The sequence below is a fragment of the Capra hircus genome, chromosome 7 (assembly GCF_001704415.2).
Source record: "Capra hircus breed San Clemente chromosome 7, ASM170441v1, whole genome shotgun sequence".
Classification (NCBI taxonomy): Eukaryota; Metazoa; Chordata; class Mammalia; order Artiodactyla; family Bovidae; genus Capra; species Capra hircus.
Genome location: NC_030814.1, coordinates 70095319 through 70112079, shown reverse-complemented (window position 1 = coordinate 70112079; position 16761 = coordinate 70095319). Strand labels below are relative to the sequence as shown.

Here is a 16761-nt window from a genome sequence, read left to right as displayed (position 1 = left end):
TATACTCTTTCTCTAACCCTCTCTCAACTATTTCTCCTATGTAGTTCTCTGAACTCTTCACTTGACCATGGTCCCAAAAGTGTGTATTTTCCCTCATTTTCATGCGGAAGACATTGAGATGATAATGTCCTAATGATGATAATGATAACAGGGGATCATAATTCATAAAAATCCAGTGGATAAGAGTCATCCTCATTGTTGCCAACATTTTATTATCTGAATAAATCATGCAAAAGAAAACTACTTCATAACACTGGATTATTAATGAAAGGTACATGGTACATTTCTATCATGATTCGAGGAAAACAGCTCAGAGAGTGCAGTAAACAGGCTATGGTCAAATTCCCCTGTAGAGCAGTAAAGTATCAATGTGGAGCAATAGGCTTTTTCTAACAGAGAGAAAATATTTTCCAATTGGGAAGCACTGGCCTTGGTGGTACGTAGAAGATCCTGACCCACTCAGAGAACACAACATGTGAGGTTCACTTGTTATTCACATGGGCAACTCCACCGGTCTCTACTCCATCCTATCAGGCTTCATCTCCTCAATCTTGGCCAAGACTCTTTTAGCATCTTCTGCCACTGTATCGACAAATTTCAAATGGAGGAAGTAGGCTTTGTAAAACTGGAACACAGAAGACGGGATGAGTCCAGTAACTGAGCAAATGTACTCAGCACACTTCTTGACATTGGCTATTATACTGTCATCCTTCACAAGTGAGTTGAAATCTGCGGACTTCATGAGGCTGTAGATCTCTTGCTCAGATATGCCCAGGTTCTGGGCAATCTGACTGACCGACTCCTTATCCAAACCAAAATACCTCTGATAGTCTTTCAAGTGCCTCTTCTGTTCAGACAAATTAAAGCCACAGCAGAAAGGCGTCATGGGGAAGAAGGCCAAAAGGGCTTTCCCGAAGGCTTTCAGCCAGAGCTTCTCCTTGATCAAAGCTTTCTTCACCTCAATGAAAGTCTCAGACAAATTTGGCAACAAGAGAGTGATGTAGCGCTTTTCAGCAGGGAGATCCTGCAGCAGTGTCTCCTGCAGTTTCGGGAAATCAAACTCCTTCGGCTCAAAGTTGGACACCAGGAAGACAGTCGGCTCAGATACAATTTTGCTGAGATTGACCAGGCAGTTGTCTCGGATCTGCTGAAGGACTGTCTCCTTTTTGAAAGATCTGGGTTTGCTTTTCTTTTCATTATATAAATCACTATCCACCTTGGTTCTAACAAAGTAGAATTTTTTTCCCTTCTCCTGAATCTTCTGGGCCAGGAAAGCATCGTTTGCGCTAAACCGTGAGGAAGAAATAATGATGAAAAAGTCATAGTTATCATCTCCCACTACTTCTTGATAAGGGTCTGGATTGGATTCGGGGGTCCCAGTTCCAGGCAGGTCCCAGAAGATCATGTTGGGACGCTTCGGATGTGGATAGGGAGTTTTCTTTGTGGTGGTTGGCACAACTCCAACAGAAGCAGATCCAGCCTGTTCATGCCCAATTCCTCGCAAGACATTGATGAAACTGGACTTGCCAGAACCAGATTGCCCAATCACAGCCACATTCAGGGCAGCATTCTCGGCGCTCTGAAGTGCTCTCTCAATTTCATCAGCCACCTCTTTTGGTTGCCCCTTCTCAAAGCCTTTTTGAATACGTTTAAGGCTTACCTGAGAGAGGATCCCCCCCACTTTACTGACTAATGTTTGGTAGTAAGATGGAAACTTTGAGGCCAGTTGCCCAAAATCATTTTTCTTAATGATGTCTAAGAGGAGTGGATCCATGCCAGTTAACTGAATAATCTGTGGAAAGGAAGAGAGAATGAGGAGATAAGGTGAATGAAGCAACAGAACAGACACAGAGTCAGCTGAGAAAACACACTGGTCTTAACAGACCAGTCCCATCTCTCATGCAGACTCATGTGTCTACAGTTAATTTATTTTCTCTGATGGCTTATTTTATTGAAGTATGGTTGATTTATAACATTGTGTTAGTTTCTGGTATACAGCAAAGTGATCCAGTTACACATATATGGATTTATAGGAGGCTCAGTTGTGATGAATCTGCCTGCCAATTCAGGAGACACAGGTGGCATGGGTTCTATCCCTGAGTCAGGAAGAACTCCTAGAGGAGTAAATGGCAACCCACTCCAGTATTTTTGCCAGGAAAATCCCATGGGCAGAGGAGCCTGGGGGGCTACAGTCCATGGGGTCGCAAAGAGTTGAACACAACTTAGTGACTGAACAACAACAGCAATTAATAGTTTATGTCAGCTAATTGCAAACTTCCTATTTATGCCTCTCCCCTCTTCCCCCTTTGGTAAGCCTAAGTTTGTTTTCTCTGTCTGTGAGTTTGTTACTGTTTTTTAAATAAGTTCATTTGTATCATATTTTAGATTCCATGTATAAGTGATGTCATATGATATTCACCTTTCTCTTTCTGACTTAGTTCACTTCTTCTGGTAATATCTAGGTCCATCTATGTTGCTGCAAATTGCATTTGTTCATTCTTCTTTATGGCTGAGTAATATGTCTTGATGGCTTTTGTTTCCACCATTGCAGAAGACACTGCCTGTTTTCTATGCTGATAATTTATATGTCCAAAGAGTCAGGACATTGTGGAAGACAGAATAATGTTTCCTAAGATGTCCACATTGTGAACTCCATAGCTTGGGAGTGTGCTATTTTACATAGCAAAAAGCACTTTTTAGTTGACCTTAGTTTTTAATTCCACTGCTAGACAAAGCCTAATGCTTAACCTGTCCATGTTTGATTATTGCAGGTAAAAAATATCATCTAAAAATGTGAGGACAAGAATAAAGGCTTAGTGTATTCATCAGTTTTTGAAGGTAATTAAGTTAATGATGCTCAGATGAAAAGGTTTTCTTGGCTTTATTATTATCCAAGTGGGCTAAATATAATCACAGGAATCACAGGCAAGATGGAGGCAGGGCCAAATGCTGAAAAGAAGATAGGATAGTAGAGCAGAGGTTGGAGTGAAGATCTAGGAAGATGGAGGAAAGGCAGTGAGCCAAGGGATGTCAGGCAACTTCTAGAGGCTGAGGTAGACAGGAAAATGGATTCTCTCCTGGAGCCTCCAGATAGAACAGGCCCTGCTGACACTTTGATTGTAGCTCCTTAAGATTCATTTTGACTGCTCACCTCCAGATCTATAATAGAATTCATTTGTTACACAGCAAGGGGAAACTAATACAGACAGTCTGTATTGTTATGACCCGTGAATACAGAGACCAGCACCTTTCCATTCTACAGGAACAATCACTTAGGCCAGGACGTTAGTGAGCACAGAAGGCTTCCAGAAGGACCTCATTTCCAATAAGCTGCAGCAAATCAGGACAGGACCTAGCTTGTGGGAGAGGCAGGAAACAGAGACAGGTCCACCAGGTGGTGACCACCAGGACATATGTTCCAAACATGTGTTATAAAATCTGTTTCCCATATGTCTTGGAGAAGAACCCAAAACACAGTCATTGTGGTATAGCTGCCCAGTGGGAGCTTAATATCTGTTTACCTCACTTCATGGACCAATCTGGGTAGAATATAAAATGTGTAACAAGAAGTTGTAGAGGAAGTAAATAAGAGCTCTAATTTTCCCTACCCAGTTCAACACAGTTTTGAAACATGGGTATCTGCTGAAACTGAGGTAATTTAAAGAAGTTATTAATATTACATCAGTGGAATCTCCTATCATTTACTATGAGCAAGGAAGGTTATATCAAGAAAGTGTGATTGAAGAAATATTTATACACCTAAGGTTTATAATTCTCAGGAATTACCAGTGCGCTCTGTCCATTAGGGGTGTGCTGAATGCTCTCCACCCCCACCCTACGTATCGAGCAAGGACAATCTTAGAAAAATAAGGAAAATCCGGATTCTCCAATATAAAACAAATACATGCTAAGGATTTTATTAACTAATGGCTTATGAAGGAAGTGAGCAGATGTTACTGCTAGTTGAATGAATACTCAGGAAGAGATACAATTGTAGTTCAAGAGTATTGAAATGAATGTCAAAGTGAGACAAGAATGCTGTTTTCTAAAGAGAGGGTGGGAAGTCTATTGAACCACAACAGACAGCTTTTATATATGTCTGCTTGTCTCATACATTCACAGATGAAATTAATGCTCAAGTGATTGTATGAGTAAATGGACCCATGCAAGGTGCCTGGGTCATGCAGGCGGAGACATCATGAATGGATTAATGCCCTCATAAAAGAGACCTCAGAGATCTAGCTTAATCCTTCTGTCACATGACTTTACAGGAAAAGGCACCCACCTAGGAAGTGTGCTCTCATCAGACACCTAATCTATAGTTGCCCTGATCTTGGTTTCCAATTCTCCAAAAATAAGAGAAATATATATATATTTTCACTAGGGAACCCAGTCTGTGGTGTTTTGTCATAGCCTGCATGGATTAAGAAAATGGCAAAGAAAAGAATTACTTTTCATTCTTCTTAATTATCAAAACTCAGAGAGTTTTAAATAGCTCTATGGTAATAATGCTAGAATCAGAAAACTCTAAATGTGCATCAAACATTACATAATTTGCTGCTGCTGCCAAGTCACTTCAGTCATGTCCGACTCTGTGTGACCCCATAGACGGCAGCCCAGCAGGCTTCGCCGTCCCTGGGATTCTCCAGGCAAAAACACTGTATTGGGTTGCCATTTCCTTCTCCAATGCATGAAAGTGAAAAGTGAAAGGGAAGTCGCTCAGTCGTGTCTGACTCTTCGCAACACCCTGTACCGCAGCCTACCAGGCTCCTCTGTCCATGGGATTTTCCAGGCAAGAGTACTGGAGTGGGGTGCCATCACATTACATAATTTACCATTGGTGAAAGCAGTAAACATTCTCTTATTCCAAATTTTCTTACAACTTTTTCAATTTGAAAACAGGTGAAGAAGAAAAGGCATCTGTAAACACCAGGGTTGTCTGTTTTCCAAAGAGGTTGGTGTGAACTTCTGGATGGAATTGCAGCTCTCTACCAGCCACGCCTGCCTTCAGTACTTCAAGCACAAAGCCAGAACTGGCCACTGCAGATATACAGCATGCTTCCTCACCAGCTCTAGAGAGAAAACAGGTTTCCTATGACAGAGAGCAGATCCAAATGTTTCCATGAAAACAGCAGATGCTGCACAGGAACACTTTCCAGAACTGTTTTTACCAGGAAATGCGATCAGAGTGTGCTTCTGTGCTCACTGTAAAGAACAAGGGTTAGCAAGTCTCTGTGGTCCCTGGGTAATGAGGCCCAAATGGGAGGCATCCAGAAGCCTCTAACCTAAGTGCCTCTCTCAGGAAGAATTTGAGGAAACTCTGGGAGATACTGCAGGACAGAGAGCCTGTCATGCTACAGTCCATGGGGTTGCAAAGGATCAGACACGACTCAGTGTGTAAACAACAACAGGAAGATGTGGTTGATATTTTAGAACTCACATTTTGGAAAAAAAAAATGGGAGGAACCTCCATACCATGTATGGTGCATTTTCAGTATATTTTATATATCTTGAAAATAAACAAAGCATATTTTATTCTGTACTTCGGTGCCAGCATAGAGATAAACCAACTGACCCTCAGAACACAACACTGATCCTTATGTTTGACTCAAGCATGTGTGGAATTGTGTTTAATAAGAGATATATATGGCATGTCAGTGAGTAAAGAAAGTCCTGTGTAGTAATGGAGCTGGAAAAATTGGTTATCCTGGTTATCCATATGGAGAATGTTACTGATTCTCTACTTCTATCACTATTGATAATCAACTCTAGAAGGAGAGTAAAGACTGACATTTCAAACGGAAAACTCTAAAAGAAAATATAACTGATCTTAGAGTAAAAAATTTCTTCAACCAGGTACCCAGATGATAGCTATATAAAAAAGATTGCCAAATCAGGTGCCTTAGACTACATTAAAATGAAAAGCTTCTTTTCATGAAAAGAAATGCTTAAGGGGGGTAAAAATTTCTTTAGACATACGGAGAAGATATTTGCACAAATGTGTTAGGCTAAAAATCAATGCAAAGATGATATCTTTTCAAATGGTAGAAACACTAAAAAGCAAGACAATCTAGTATGGAAGTGGAAGAGAGGAATAAGCAGATCTTTCTCAGAAAAAGAAAAGAAAAAAACCACATGTGATCAGTAAGCACACAGGACCTTCCACAGCCTCCTTAGTAATGAGGCAGATGCAGACCTGTGCACAATGAGATGACAGTGCATATTGATTCAACTGGAAAATTTTAGAAGTTTGACAACACTGAGTATCAGGGTCTCTGAAACTTTGAAAAGCCAGTATGGATAAATTTTACAAAATTGTACATTCATGTACTTTGTGATCCAGCATTTCCACTCCTAAAATGGTACCGAGGAGTCAGTGTGCAAAAAAGTACAGGTGACATGTAAAAAGTGTTCCTAATAGCAGTCTGCATGTTGATAGAGAATGGATAAATAAATTGGGTTCCACAGCACTGAAAAGAATGATCTATTGTTATCTACTGCTGCTGCTGCTGCTAAGCCGCTTCAGTCGTGTCTGACTCTGTGCGACCCCATAGACGGCAGCCCCCCAGGCTCCTCTGCCCCTGGGATTCTCCAGGCAAGAACACTGGAGTGGGTTGCCATTTCCTTCTCCAATGCATGAAAGTGAAAAGTGAAAATGAAGTCACTCAGCCGTGCCCGACTCTTAGCAGCCCCGTGGACTGCAGCCTACCAGGCTCCTCCATCCATGGGATTTTCCAGACAAGAGTAGTGGAGTGGGGTGCCATCGCCTTCTCTGCCATTGTTATACATAGGTTAATAAACACTATGTTTTAGTAACAGGATGTTGAGTTTAAAATATATAAACAGAAGTTAGTAAAAACAATAGGAAAAAAAGTAGAATGCCTTTTATATCAAAGAGTGTTCTTCCTATATTTTCTTCGAAGAGTTTGATAGTATCTGGCAGGGTTTCTAAAGAAACGTTTCTCCAAGAAAGGCATACAGATGGGTAAAAGGAACATGAAAATATGCGCAACTTCACTAAACAAGAGAAATATAGATCAAAACTACAATGAGGTTGATACCTCACACTAGTCAGAATGGTCCTCATCAAAAAATCCACAAACAATAAATGCTGGAGAGCGTATGGAGAAAAGAGAACCCTCCTATACTGTTGGTGTGAGTGTAAGTTGTTACAGCCTCTAAGATGAATGGTATGGAGGTTCCTTAAAAAACTAAAAACAGAGCTACCATATGATCCTGGGAAAGGAGTACGTCATGGCTGTATATTATCACCCTGCTTATTTCACTTATATGCAGAGTACATCATGCAAAATAAGAGGCTAGATGAAGCACACACTAGAATCAGAATGCCGGAAGAAATAACAATAACCTCACATATGCAGATGACCGCACCCTTATGGCAGAAATTGAAGAAGAACTAAAGTGCCTCTGGATGAAAGTGAAAGCGGAGAGTGGAAAAACTGGCATAAAACTAAACATTCAAAAAACTAAAATCATGGCATCCAGTCCCATCACTTCATGGCAAATAGATGGGGAAACAATGGAAACAGTGAGAGACTTCATTTTCTTGGGCTCTAGAATCACTGCGGATGGTGACTGCAGCCATGAAAATAAAAGACACTTGCTCGTTGGAAGAAAAGCTATGACCAACCTAGACAGCATATTAAAAAGCAGAGACATTACTTTGCTGACAAAGGTCTGTCTATTCAAAACTATGGTTTTTCCTGTAGTCATGTATGGATGTGAGAGTTGGACCATAAAGAAGGCTGAGCACTGAAGAACTGATGCTTTTGAACTGTGGTGTTGGAGAAGACTCTTGAGAGTCCCTTGGACTGCAAGGAGATCCAACCAGTCCATCCTCAAGGAAATCAGTCCTGAGTATTCACTGGAAGGACTGACGTTCAAGCTGAAACTCCAACACTTGGGCCACCTGATGCGAAGAGTTGACTCATTTGAAAAGACTCTGATGCTGTGAAAGATTGAAGGCAGGAGAAGAAGAGGATGACAGAGGATGCCACGGTTGGATGGCATCACCGACTCAATGGACATGAGTTTGAGTAAGCTCCGGGAGACGGTGATAGACAGGGAAGCCTGTCGTGCTGTAGTCCACGGGGTCGCAATGGGTCGGACATTACCGAGTGACTGAACTGAACTGATGATCTAGCTGCCCCACTCCTGGGCAAATATCTGGAGAAAACCATAATTCAAAAAGATACATGCACTCCAATGTTCGTTGCAGCACTATTTACAATAGCCAGGACTTGGAAGCAACCTAAATGGCCCTCAACAGAGGAGTAGAAGATGTTGTATATATAATCTATGGACTATTACTCTGCCATAAAAGAGCAAAATAATGCTTTTGCAGCAACACGAATGCAAATAGAGATGACCATTCTAAGCAAAGTCAGAAAACAAGAGACAAATACCATAGCTTTCACTTATACGTGGGACCTAAGTGAAGTGAAGTGAAGTCGCTCAGTTGTGTCCGACTCTGCGACCCCATGGACTGTAGCCTACCAGCCTCCTCTGTCCTTAGGATTTTCCAGGCAATAGTACTGGAGTGGATTGCCATTTCCTTCTCCAGGGACCTAAAGTATAGTGCAAATGAACCTGTCTATGAAACAGAAACAGATTCACAAACATAGGGAACAGACTTGTGGCTGCCAGGGGGAGGGTGCAGGGGAAGGAAGTACTGGGAATTTGGGATTAGCAGATGTAAACTATTATACAGAGGATGGATAAGCAACAAGGTCCTATTATATGGCCCAGGGAACTATATTCAATATCCTATGATAAATCATAATAGGAAAGAATATATAAAAAAGAATGTCCATATGTATATAACTGTCATTTTTCTGTACAGCAGAGATTGGAGAAATATCAAGTATATGTCAATCAAAAGCTAAATTAAAAGCTAAATTAAAATTACTTCACTAAATAACTAATAAGGATCTATTGTATAGCACAGGGAATGCTACTCAATACTCTGCAATAGTCTATATGGGAAAAGAAATCTAATGAAGAGTGGATATGTGTAAAAGTATTAATAGATTAACTTTGCTCTACACCTGAAACTAACACAGCATTGTGAATCAATAAACAATTTTAAAAGGTAGAATACCCTTGAATATATGTTTACGAAAACATAACAAAATATTGTTTAGGCAGGCATATTAAGTGATAACATAACAAATGAAGCAAAGCTGTCAAACACAAACTTAATGAAGTTGTTACCCAAGGGCTGGTGACAGGGCATGGAGTAGACAGGAACATATAAGTAGGTGTAGCTATGGAAGGTGTTCTGTTTCTGGGAATGGCTGTACAGCGTGTAGGTGATAAAGGATTTTATAAAAGAAAGTATCTCAGTTCTTTGCACATTGGTGCTGCATAGATTCTTTCATCTGTAGTCACGAATCTCTCCCTCCTTCCCTAGTTTGGGAATGTTCTGTCTAACATATAGAGACAATCAATGTTATGATGGAAAAAGGAAAACTGAGAGATTCTTAAAGGAGGTGGTGGGGACAAGAGAGACTGGCATTCTAGGAAGAAAACACTGCAAGACAAAGATGAAAACTCACAAAGAACTCGACAACTAGCTATAGATTCAGATGAATACACACAGACACCGTATTAAAGACCTCAGTATTAAAAATACTGTTCAGGTTTCCTCAGGGCTGGTCCGGTCCTTATTTCGAGGGTCACTCCAGGTCTCATGCCCCATTTGATAGACTCTGGTATGGAGTGGCCATTTCTCAGTGGGCTGGGGCATGATGTCCCTGAATGCACACCTCACAATCACACTGGTAGTCCTAGGTCGACTAAGATCACATAAATCTTCCTAAGGACAAGAGATGACACAACTTGTCAGGGTCACTACTGGGCACCCACAGAGTCAAGCTGGTCCTTGGACACAAGCCCTGCTTCTGCTTTTCAGGAGGAACACTTAGCAGGCCCTATCAGAGGTCTGTGAGCCTCTGCAAAGATGCCTTCTTCCCACACAGAGTAGGAATCCAAAGTAGAATCTAGGCAGAGTCCACAAGAGACACACCAAGGTTGCTTGCTGACTGCATTTCAGAGTCACATTTTGAAAAGCTTTTCTGTTTCGACTCCACTTTCAAGGCTAATCTGGCCACTAAATGCCTGACATGGTTTGGGACTGGGTTCAAAGGAATTCACAGGGTCCAGGAAGGAGACCAGATTCAGTTTCTTTTGCTCGTACCACCTCCTTTCATGTTTCGACACCTTTTGACAAACACTTAACCCATAAGATGCTTAAATGTCATCCCTTCACAACCAGAACTGGGCAGGCTGGAGTGTGGACCATGAGGCTGAGTGCCAGGCTTCTATTTTAGACCAGACTAGGCTCTCAGATTCAGGTAAGAAAAGTAGGGAACAGGAGGAAAGGGAAGAATGTTGTGTCAGTCTGAATGTGGGCTGGAAAAGAATTTCCAGACACAGAGTATTGCAGAAGGAAGTGAGTTTACTAAGCACAATGAGCACTGCATATATGTACCACAACTTCTTTATCCATTCATCTGTTGGTGGACATTTAGGTTGCTTCCACATCCTAGCTATTGTAAATAGTGTTGCAATGAATTGTGCTACATGTGTCTTTTTCAGTTATGATTTTCTCAGAGTATAGGCCCTGTAGTGGGATTTTTGGGTCATATGGTAGTTTATGGGGCCTCTCAGGTGGTGCTAATGGTAAAGAAACTGCCTACCCCTGCAGAGGCATAAGAGATGCAGGTTCAGTCCCTGGGTCGGGAAGATCCCCTGGAGGAGGGCATGGCAGTCCACTCCAGGATCCTGCCTGGAGAATCCCATGAACTGAGGAGCCTGGCAGGCTACAGTCTATTGGGTTGCAAAAAGTCAAACATAACTGAAGCAACTTAACACGCATGCATGGTAATTTTATTCCTACTGTTTTAAGGAATCTCCATACTGTTCTCCATAGTGTTTGTATCCATTTACATTCTCATCAACAGTGCAAGAGCGTTCCCTCTTCTCCATATCCCCTCCAGCCATTTTTATGGCTGAGTAATCAGCCATAGAGAGGAACTCATTTTAAAAACGAACTCATTAGAAGTCAGTTCTAATGTGTGAATGAACCTAGAGCCTCTATAACAATACACAGTGAAGTAAGTGAGAGAAAAACAAACATTGTATATTAATGTGTATATATGGAATCTGGCAAGAGAGTACTGATGAACCTGTTGGCAGGGCAGTAGTGGAGATGCAGGCATAACAGGCTTGCGGACACGATGGGCGAAGGGGAGGGTGGGACAAATCAAGACAGTAGCACTGAAACATATACTTTACCATATGTGAGAAAGATGACCAGTGGGAATTAGATGTATGATGCAGGGAGTTCAAACCTGGTGCTCTGTGACAGTCTAGAGGGGTGAGATTGGGTGGCTTAAGGGACTGGGTATATACGTTATACCTATGGTTGATCCACATTGACGTATGGCAGAAATCAATATAATATTGTAAGGCAATTACCCTCCAATTAAAAATAAATAATTTAAAAAAGAAAGTTACTCTGGACACCTGCTTCCAAATGACATAGAAGTATCTTTTATTTAGAATTAAATCTTCTGATTCAGACCACAAATTCAGCAACCACGGGACTACCATTTCTTGTCTGGGATTTGCAGCTGTGCATTTCAGCTATGGTCCGGCAGCAGGGGAGGGAGTCACCAGCAAAGGGATGATTTTGAATGTCTGGGGAAGGCTGAGGATGGGGAATAGGAGTGGAGGATTTCAGTTGTTTTCTCATTAAAAGAATAAAAAAGGAACAAGAGAGGTAATGTGGGTGTTGTGAGCACAGTGGGCTAACCTCCTGACAGACGAGGGAGACAATGGGACACACATCAATATGGTCTCTGAAATTCAGAGGCAAAGTACACTGCTCCTGGTTTGCAGAGGCAAGGAATGGCTCAGAAAATATCCTGTCTCCTGGTCCCAATCAGGTAGACAAAATTCCAAACAGTCTATAAACAATGTTCAGATGGTTATAGAGTTGAAATCTCACCTGCCCTGGTTCAGTCCCTCCTCCAACTGAGGCAATTGCTTCAGGGAGAGGAAAAGAGGCAGCTTCTTTCCTGGAAAGAGGAAAAGCTGCCTCTTTTCCTCTCTTTCTTTCTCCTGCTGACCCCATTATAGGAATAGGAGCTGACTGAGAGGATGACACCAGCAGCAGGGATCTTAGCCTGGAAGCAGGGCATTTAAATGTTTTAAAAACATGTGACTTTTAAGGGATACAAAGGAAGGAACTTTGAGCAATGAGAAGACATTCTGTTTCAAAGTGAAAGAAAAATAAGATGAATGACCAGTGTAGGGGAGCAAAATTAAACCACCTCAAAATGTTTCTCTGGTATGAGGATTATTTTAGGTTGTTTATTTTTCAGAAACAGAGCGCTCAGAAAACTTTCTTTTTTCCCTCCCCCTTAACTGCTTAAAAGCAGTTAGATAGGGGGCTTCCTCCAAGAAAGGAGCTATCACCAGAGGTAAGTAAAACCAATATGAGCTGGGCATAGTAGGCTGGGAAATTGACCAAGGCCTATTTGCTCCCATTCTGCTCTGTGTCCCACTTCTCTATATGGCAAGACAAGTACTTGTTTACCAAACTTTTGCTCTTCCCATTGCTATGTGCATTGTCTTCCTCACCTTTGATGTACTAGACCCCTAAACCCACCAACTTTGCTCAGAATGAATACATTCTGATTGCCTGATTGCCTCTGAGTCTCATATTCTTCTAGAGCCACCCCCCTTACCTATGTATAGTAATTGTATTTGCATTCTCCCCCCACCCAATTGATCTATCTCATGTCAATTTAATTCTTAGACCAGCTACAAGAACCTGGAAGGGTAGGAAAAACTTTTTTGCCCCCAAATCATTTTTTTTAAACTAAGGCAGTTTAAAAACTGTGGCTGACCAAACTTGTTTTGTTTGCACCTCCCCACCACAAGCTGGGATCTGAGATTGGGTGTGTCTAGGTTGTAATGGAACAAAATATGCTGCCCTATTTGTGTCTCCTTGGCATTAGGGTTATCTAGAATAACTAATGTTAAGAAACCAAAGACTCAAGAAGAGCTTTTACCTTCCCCTTAACTGCCTTAAAGAATTTAGATAAAGGGCCTATTCTGCCGTCTATGGGGTCACACAGAGTCGGATTCGACTGAAGTGACTTAGCAGCAGCAGCAGCAGCTAGGAAGAAGAGCTATCACCAGAGATACCTACAGAGTATGTGCTAGGTAGAGTATACTTGGGAAAACTTAGCAAAGCCTATTTGATCAAAGTATTCTCTGTTTCCCATTGCTTTCTGCCTGGCATGGCCAACATTTACCAAACATTTGTTTTTCCATCTTTCTAAAATTGATTTTCCCCTTTGAAGTCCTAGGCTCCTACCTTTCTCCTGAAATCCAAATGGCATATAAGCATCAATTGCCTGAATGTCTGTGTGCTATATATTATGGAGTCCCCGAATATAGAAAATTAAATTTATTTTTTCCTCATATTAATCTGTCTCATGTCATTTTAGTTGTGAGACGAGCCCAACGCACTCACAAGTGTAGAAAAAAATTATTGCCTCCCCTAAAACAGGCTCAGTCCTGATGCTGTTCCACATACATTCACCATTTAGGTTTTCTCACCCTGTCCCATGTTGTCCAGCACCACCACTGTGCTGAAGGTGCTGAAGTCTTCCCTAAGCTCACTCACATATATCCCACTGTTTACACAACATCTCCCACTTGTGTGTCTAGGATGATCTTTAAGAACTGAAGAAGGCCAAACCTAACTCAAGTCCCCATCCTTTTCTGTCTATAGTCTTCTCCCTTCCAGGTAATGTCAGTGCCACCCTTTGTTTGCACATGGGGTCATCCACATAATTATCTTTCTCTCTTATCTACACATCTACAATCCTGTGACCTCCCCAAGTCTATCTGGAATCCAGTTACTCTGCTTGTTTCTATCATCGTTGCCCTAGCCTCGGGCAGTTCTCAGCTTGTCACTCACTCTCTTGACCACCTGAGAAGGACGACCAGGTCTTCTGCACCAACTCTCAGCTCTCCACCAGCCAGCTCTGCCCTTCAGGCCTCCAAGGAAAAGGCCAGCATCCCATCACTTCAAGTACAAAGAATCTGCCCACTTACCCGTCAAAAAGGAGGATCTGAAAGTTTCCACTAAACGAGCAGAAAATGCAGTCTGGTGAATTGCTCCCTGCAACCCCCAGCACAGGAACACTCCAGAGAACTGTTCTTGTCTAGGCAAATGCAGACAGAGTAGAGAGCAAGGACAGGTAAACCTCTAGCCTGCCTGGGAAATGACGCCCAGGATGGGAGGCAGTAGAGAATATAATAGCCTGTGGCTTGAGACCTTCCTTGCGGGGGGTGGGGTGGGGGGTGGGAGGGGGGTGGTGAGGGCAGTGTGTGGGGGTGAGGGGGTGGGGGGGGAATGATAGTTGATAACCCACGTTTCTAGGAAATGAAAATGAAACCATGGCAATCATGTTCACATCTTTCTCTACAGCAGAAATATTTCCCAGAAAAGAAAAATACAAGAGTGTAACTTTAGAAAGCTCGGTGAGTAAGGAGAGGGCACAGAGGTACTAGGGGCGAGGTAAGGCAGGTTTCTAAGGACCCCTGGGAGGTCACCTAATGAAGACACCCAGGGGAGCACAAGGGACAGGGAAGGAGGAAGGCTGTGAGCAACTTTTCAAAGCTTCCAGTGAGTGAGGGAGAAACATTTCTCTAACCTTTCTCTGTCTTTATGGTTTCTTTTCTTAATTTTAAATTTTATATTCATAATCACAGAAACCTAGCCAATCTGATCGCATGGACCACAGCCATGTCTAACTCAATGAAACTAAGCCATGCCGTGTGGGGCCACCCAAGACAGACAGGTCATGGTGGAGAGGTCTGACAGAATGTGGTCCACTGCAGAAGGGGATGGCAAATCACTTCAGTATTCTTGCCTTGAGAACCCCATGAATAGTATGAAAAGGCAAAATGACAGGAATCTGAAAGAGGAAATCCCCAGGCCAGTAAGTGCCCAATATGCAGTGGAGAAATAACTCCAGAAAGAATGAAGGGATAGAACCAAAGCAAAAACAGTACCCAGTTGTGGATGTGACTGGTGATAGAAGCAAGGTCTGATGCTGTAAAGAGCAATATTGCATAGGAACCTGGAATGTTAGGTCCACGAATCAAGGCAAAGTGGAAGTGGTCAAACAGGAGATGGCAAGAATGAACGTCGACATTCTAGGCATCAGCGAACTAAAATGGACTGGATGGGCAAATTTAACTCAGGTAACCAATATGCCTACTACTGTGGGCAGGAATCCCTTAGAAGAAATGGAGTAGCCATCATGGTCAACAAAGGAGTCTGAAATGCAGTTCTTGGATGCAATCTCAAAAACGACAGAATGATATCTGTTCTTTTCCAAGGCAAACCATTCAATATTATGGTAATCCAAGCCTATGCCCCAAGCAGTAACGCTGAAGAAGCTGAAGTTGAATGGTTCTATGAAGACCTACAAGACCTTTTAGAACTAACACCCAAAAAAGATGTCCTTTTCATTATAGGGGACTATAATGCAAATGTAGAAAGTCAAGAAACACCTGGAGTAACAGGCAAATTTGGCCTTGGAATAAGGAATGAAGCAGGGCAAAGGCTAATAGAGTTTTGCCAAGAGAACTCACTGGTCATAGAAAACACCCTCTTCCAACAACACAACAAGACTCTACACATGGACATCACCAGATGGTCAACACCAAAATCAGATTGATTATATTCTTTGCAGCCAAAGATGGAGAAGCTATATACAGTCAGCAAAAACCAGACCAGGAGCTGACTGTGGCTCAGATCATGAACTCCTTTTGCCAAATTCAGACTTAAATTGAAGAAAGTAGGGAAAACCACTAGACCATTCAGGTATGACCTAAATCAAATTCCTTATGACTATACAGTGGAAGTGAGAAATAGATTTAAGGGACTAGATCTGATAGACAGAGTGACTGATGAACTATGGAATGAGGTTTGTGACATTGTACAGGAGACAGGGATCAAGACCATCCCCATGGAAAAGAAATGCAAAAAAGCAAAATGGCTGTCTGAGGAGGCCTTACAAATAGCTGTGGAAAGAAGAGAAGCAAAAAGCAAAGGAGAAAAGGAAAGATATAAGAATTTGAATGCAGAGTTCCAAAGAATAGCAAGGAGATAAGAAAGCCCTCCTCAGCGATCAATGCAAAGAAATAGAGGAAAACAACAGAATGGAAAAGACTAGAGATCTCTTCAAGAAAATTAGAGATACCAAGGGAACATTTCATGCAAAGATGGGCTCGATAAAGAACAGAAATGTTCTGGACCTAACAGAAGCAGAAAATATTAAGAAGAGTTGGCAAGAATACACCTTGTTTTTGCACAGTGGCAAGAAACTGTACAAAAATGATCTTCACAACCCAGATAATCATGATGGTGTGATCACTCACCTAGAGCCAGACATCCTGGAATGCGAAGTCAAGTGGGCCTTAGGAAGCATCACTGCAAACAAAGCTAGTGGAGGTGATGGAATTCCAGTTGAGCTATTTCAAATCCTGAAAGATGATGCTGTATAAGTGCTGCACTCAATATGCCAGCAAATTTGGAAAACTCAGCAGTGGCCACAGGACTGGAAAAGGTTAGTTTTCATTCCAATACCAAAGAAAGGCAATGCCAAAGAATGCTCAAACTATCGCACAATTGCACACATCTCACAT

At 42.0% G+C, this 16761-nt stretch overlaps 1 protein-coding gene across 1 annotated transcript; it reads right to left on the bottom strand.

Annotated features, from left to right (window-relative positions):
- Nucleotides 204–14338, bottom strand: LOC102184244 (interferon-inducible GTPase 1). The gene is made up of 2 exons (XM_018050550.1): nt 14158–14338; nt 204–1792 (listed from the first exon to the last, which is right to left on the bottom strand). The coding sequence occupies exon 2, from the start codon at nt 1772–1774 to the stop codon at nt 518–520; it is 1257 nt and encodes a 418-aa protein (XP_017906039.1). The 5' UTR covers nt 1775–1792; nt 14158–14338; the 3' UTR covers nt 204–517.

Excerpts from the sequence above, each read along its gene's own strand:
- LOC102184244 (XM_018050550.1), bottom strand. The coding sequence starts at position 1,774 with ATGGATCCACTCCTCTTAGACATCATTAAGAAAAATGATTTTGGGCAA.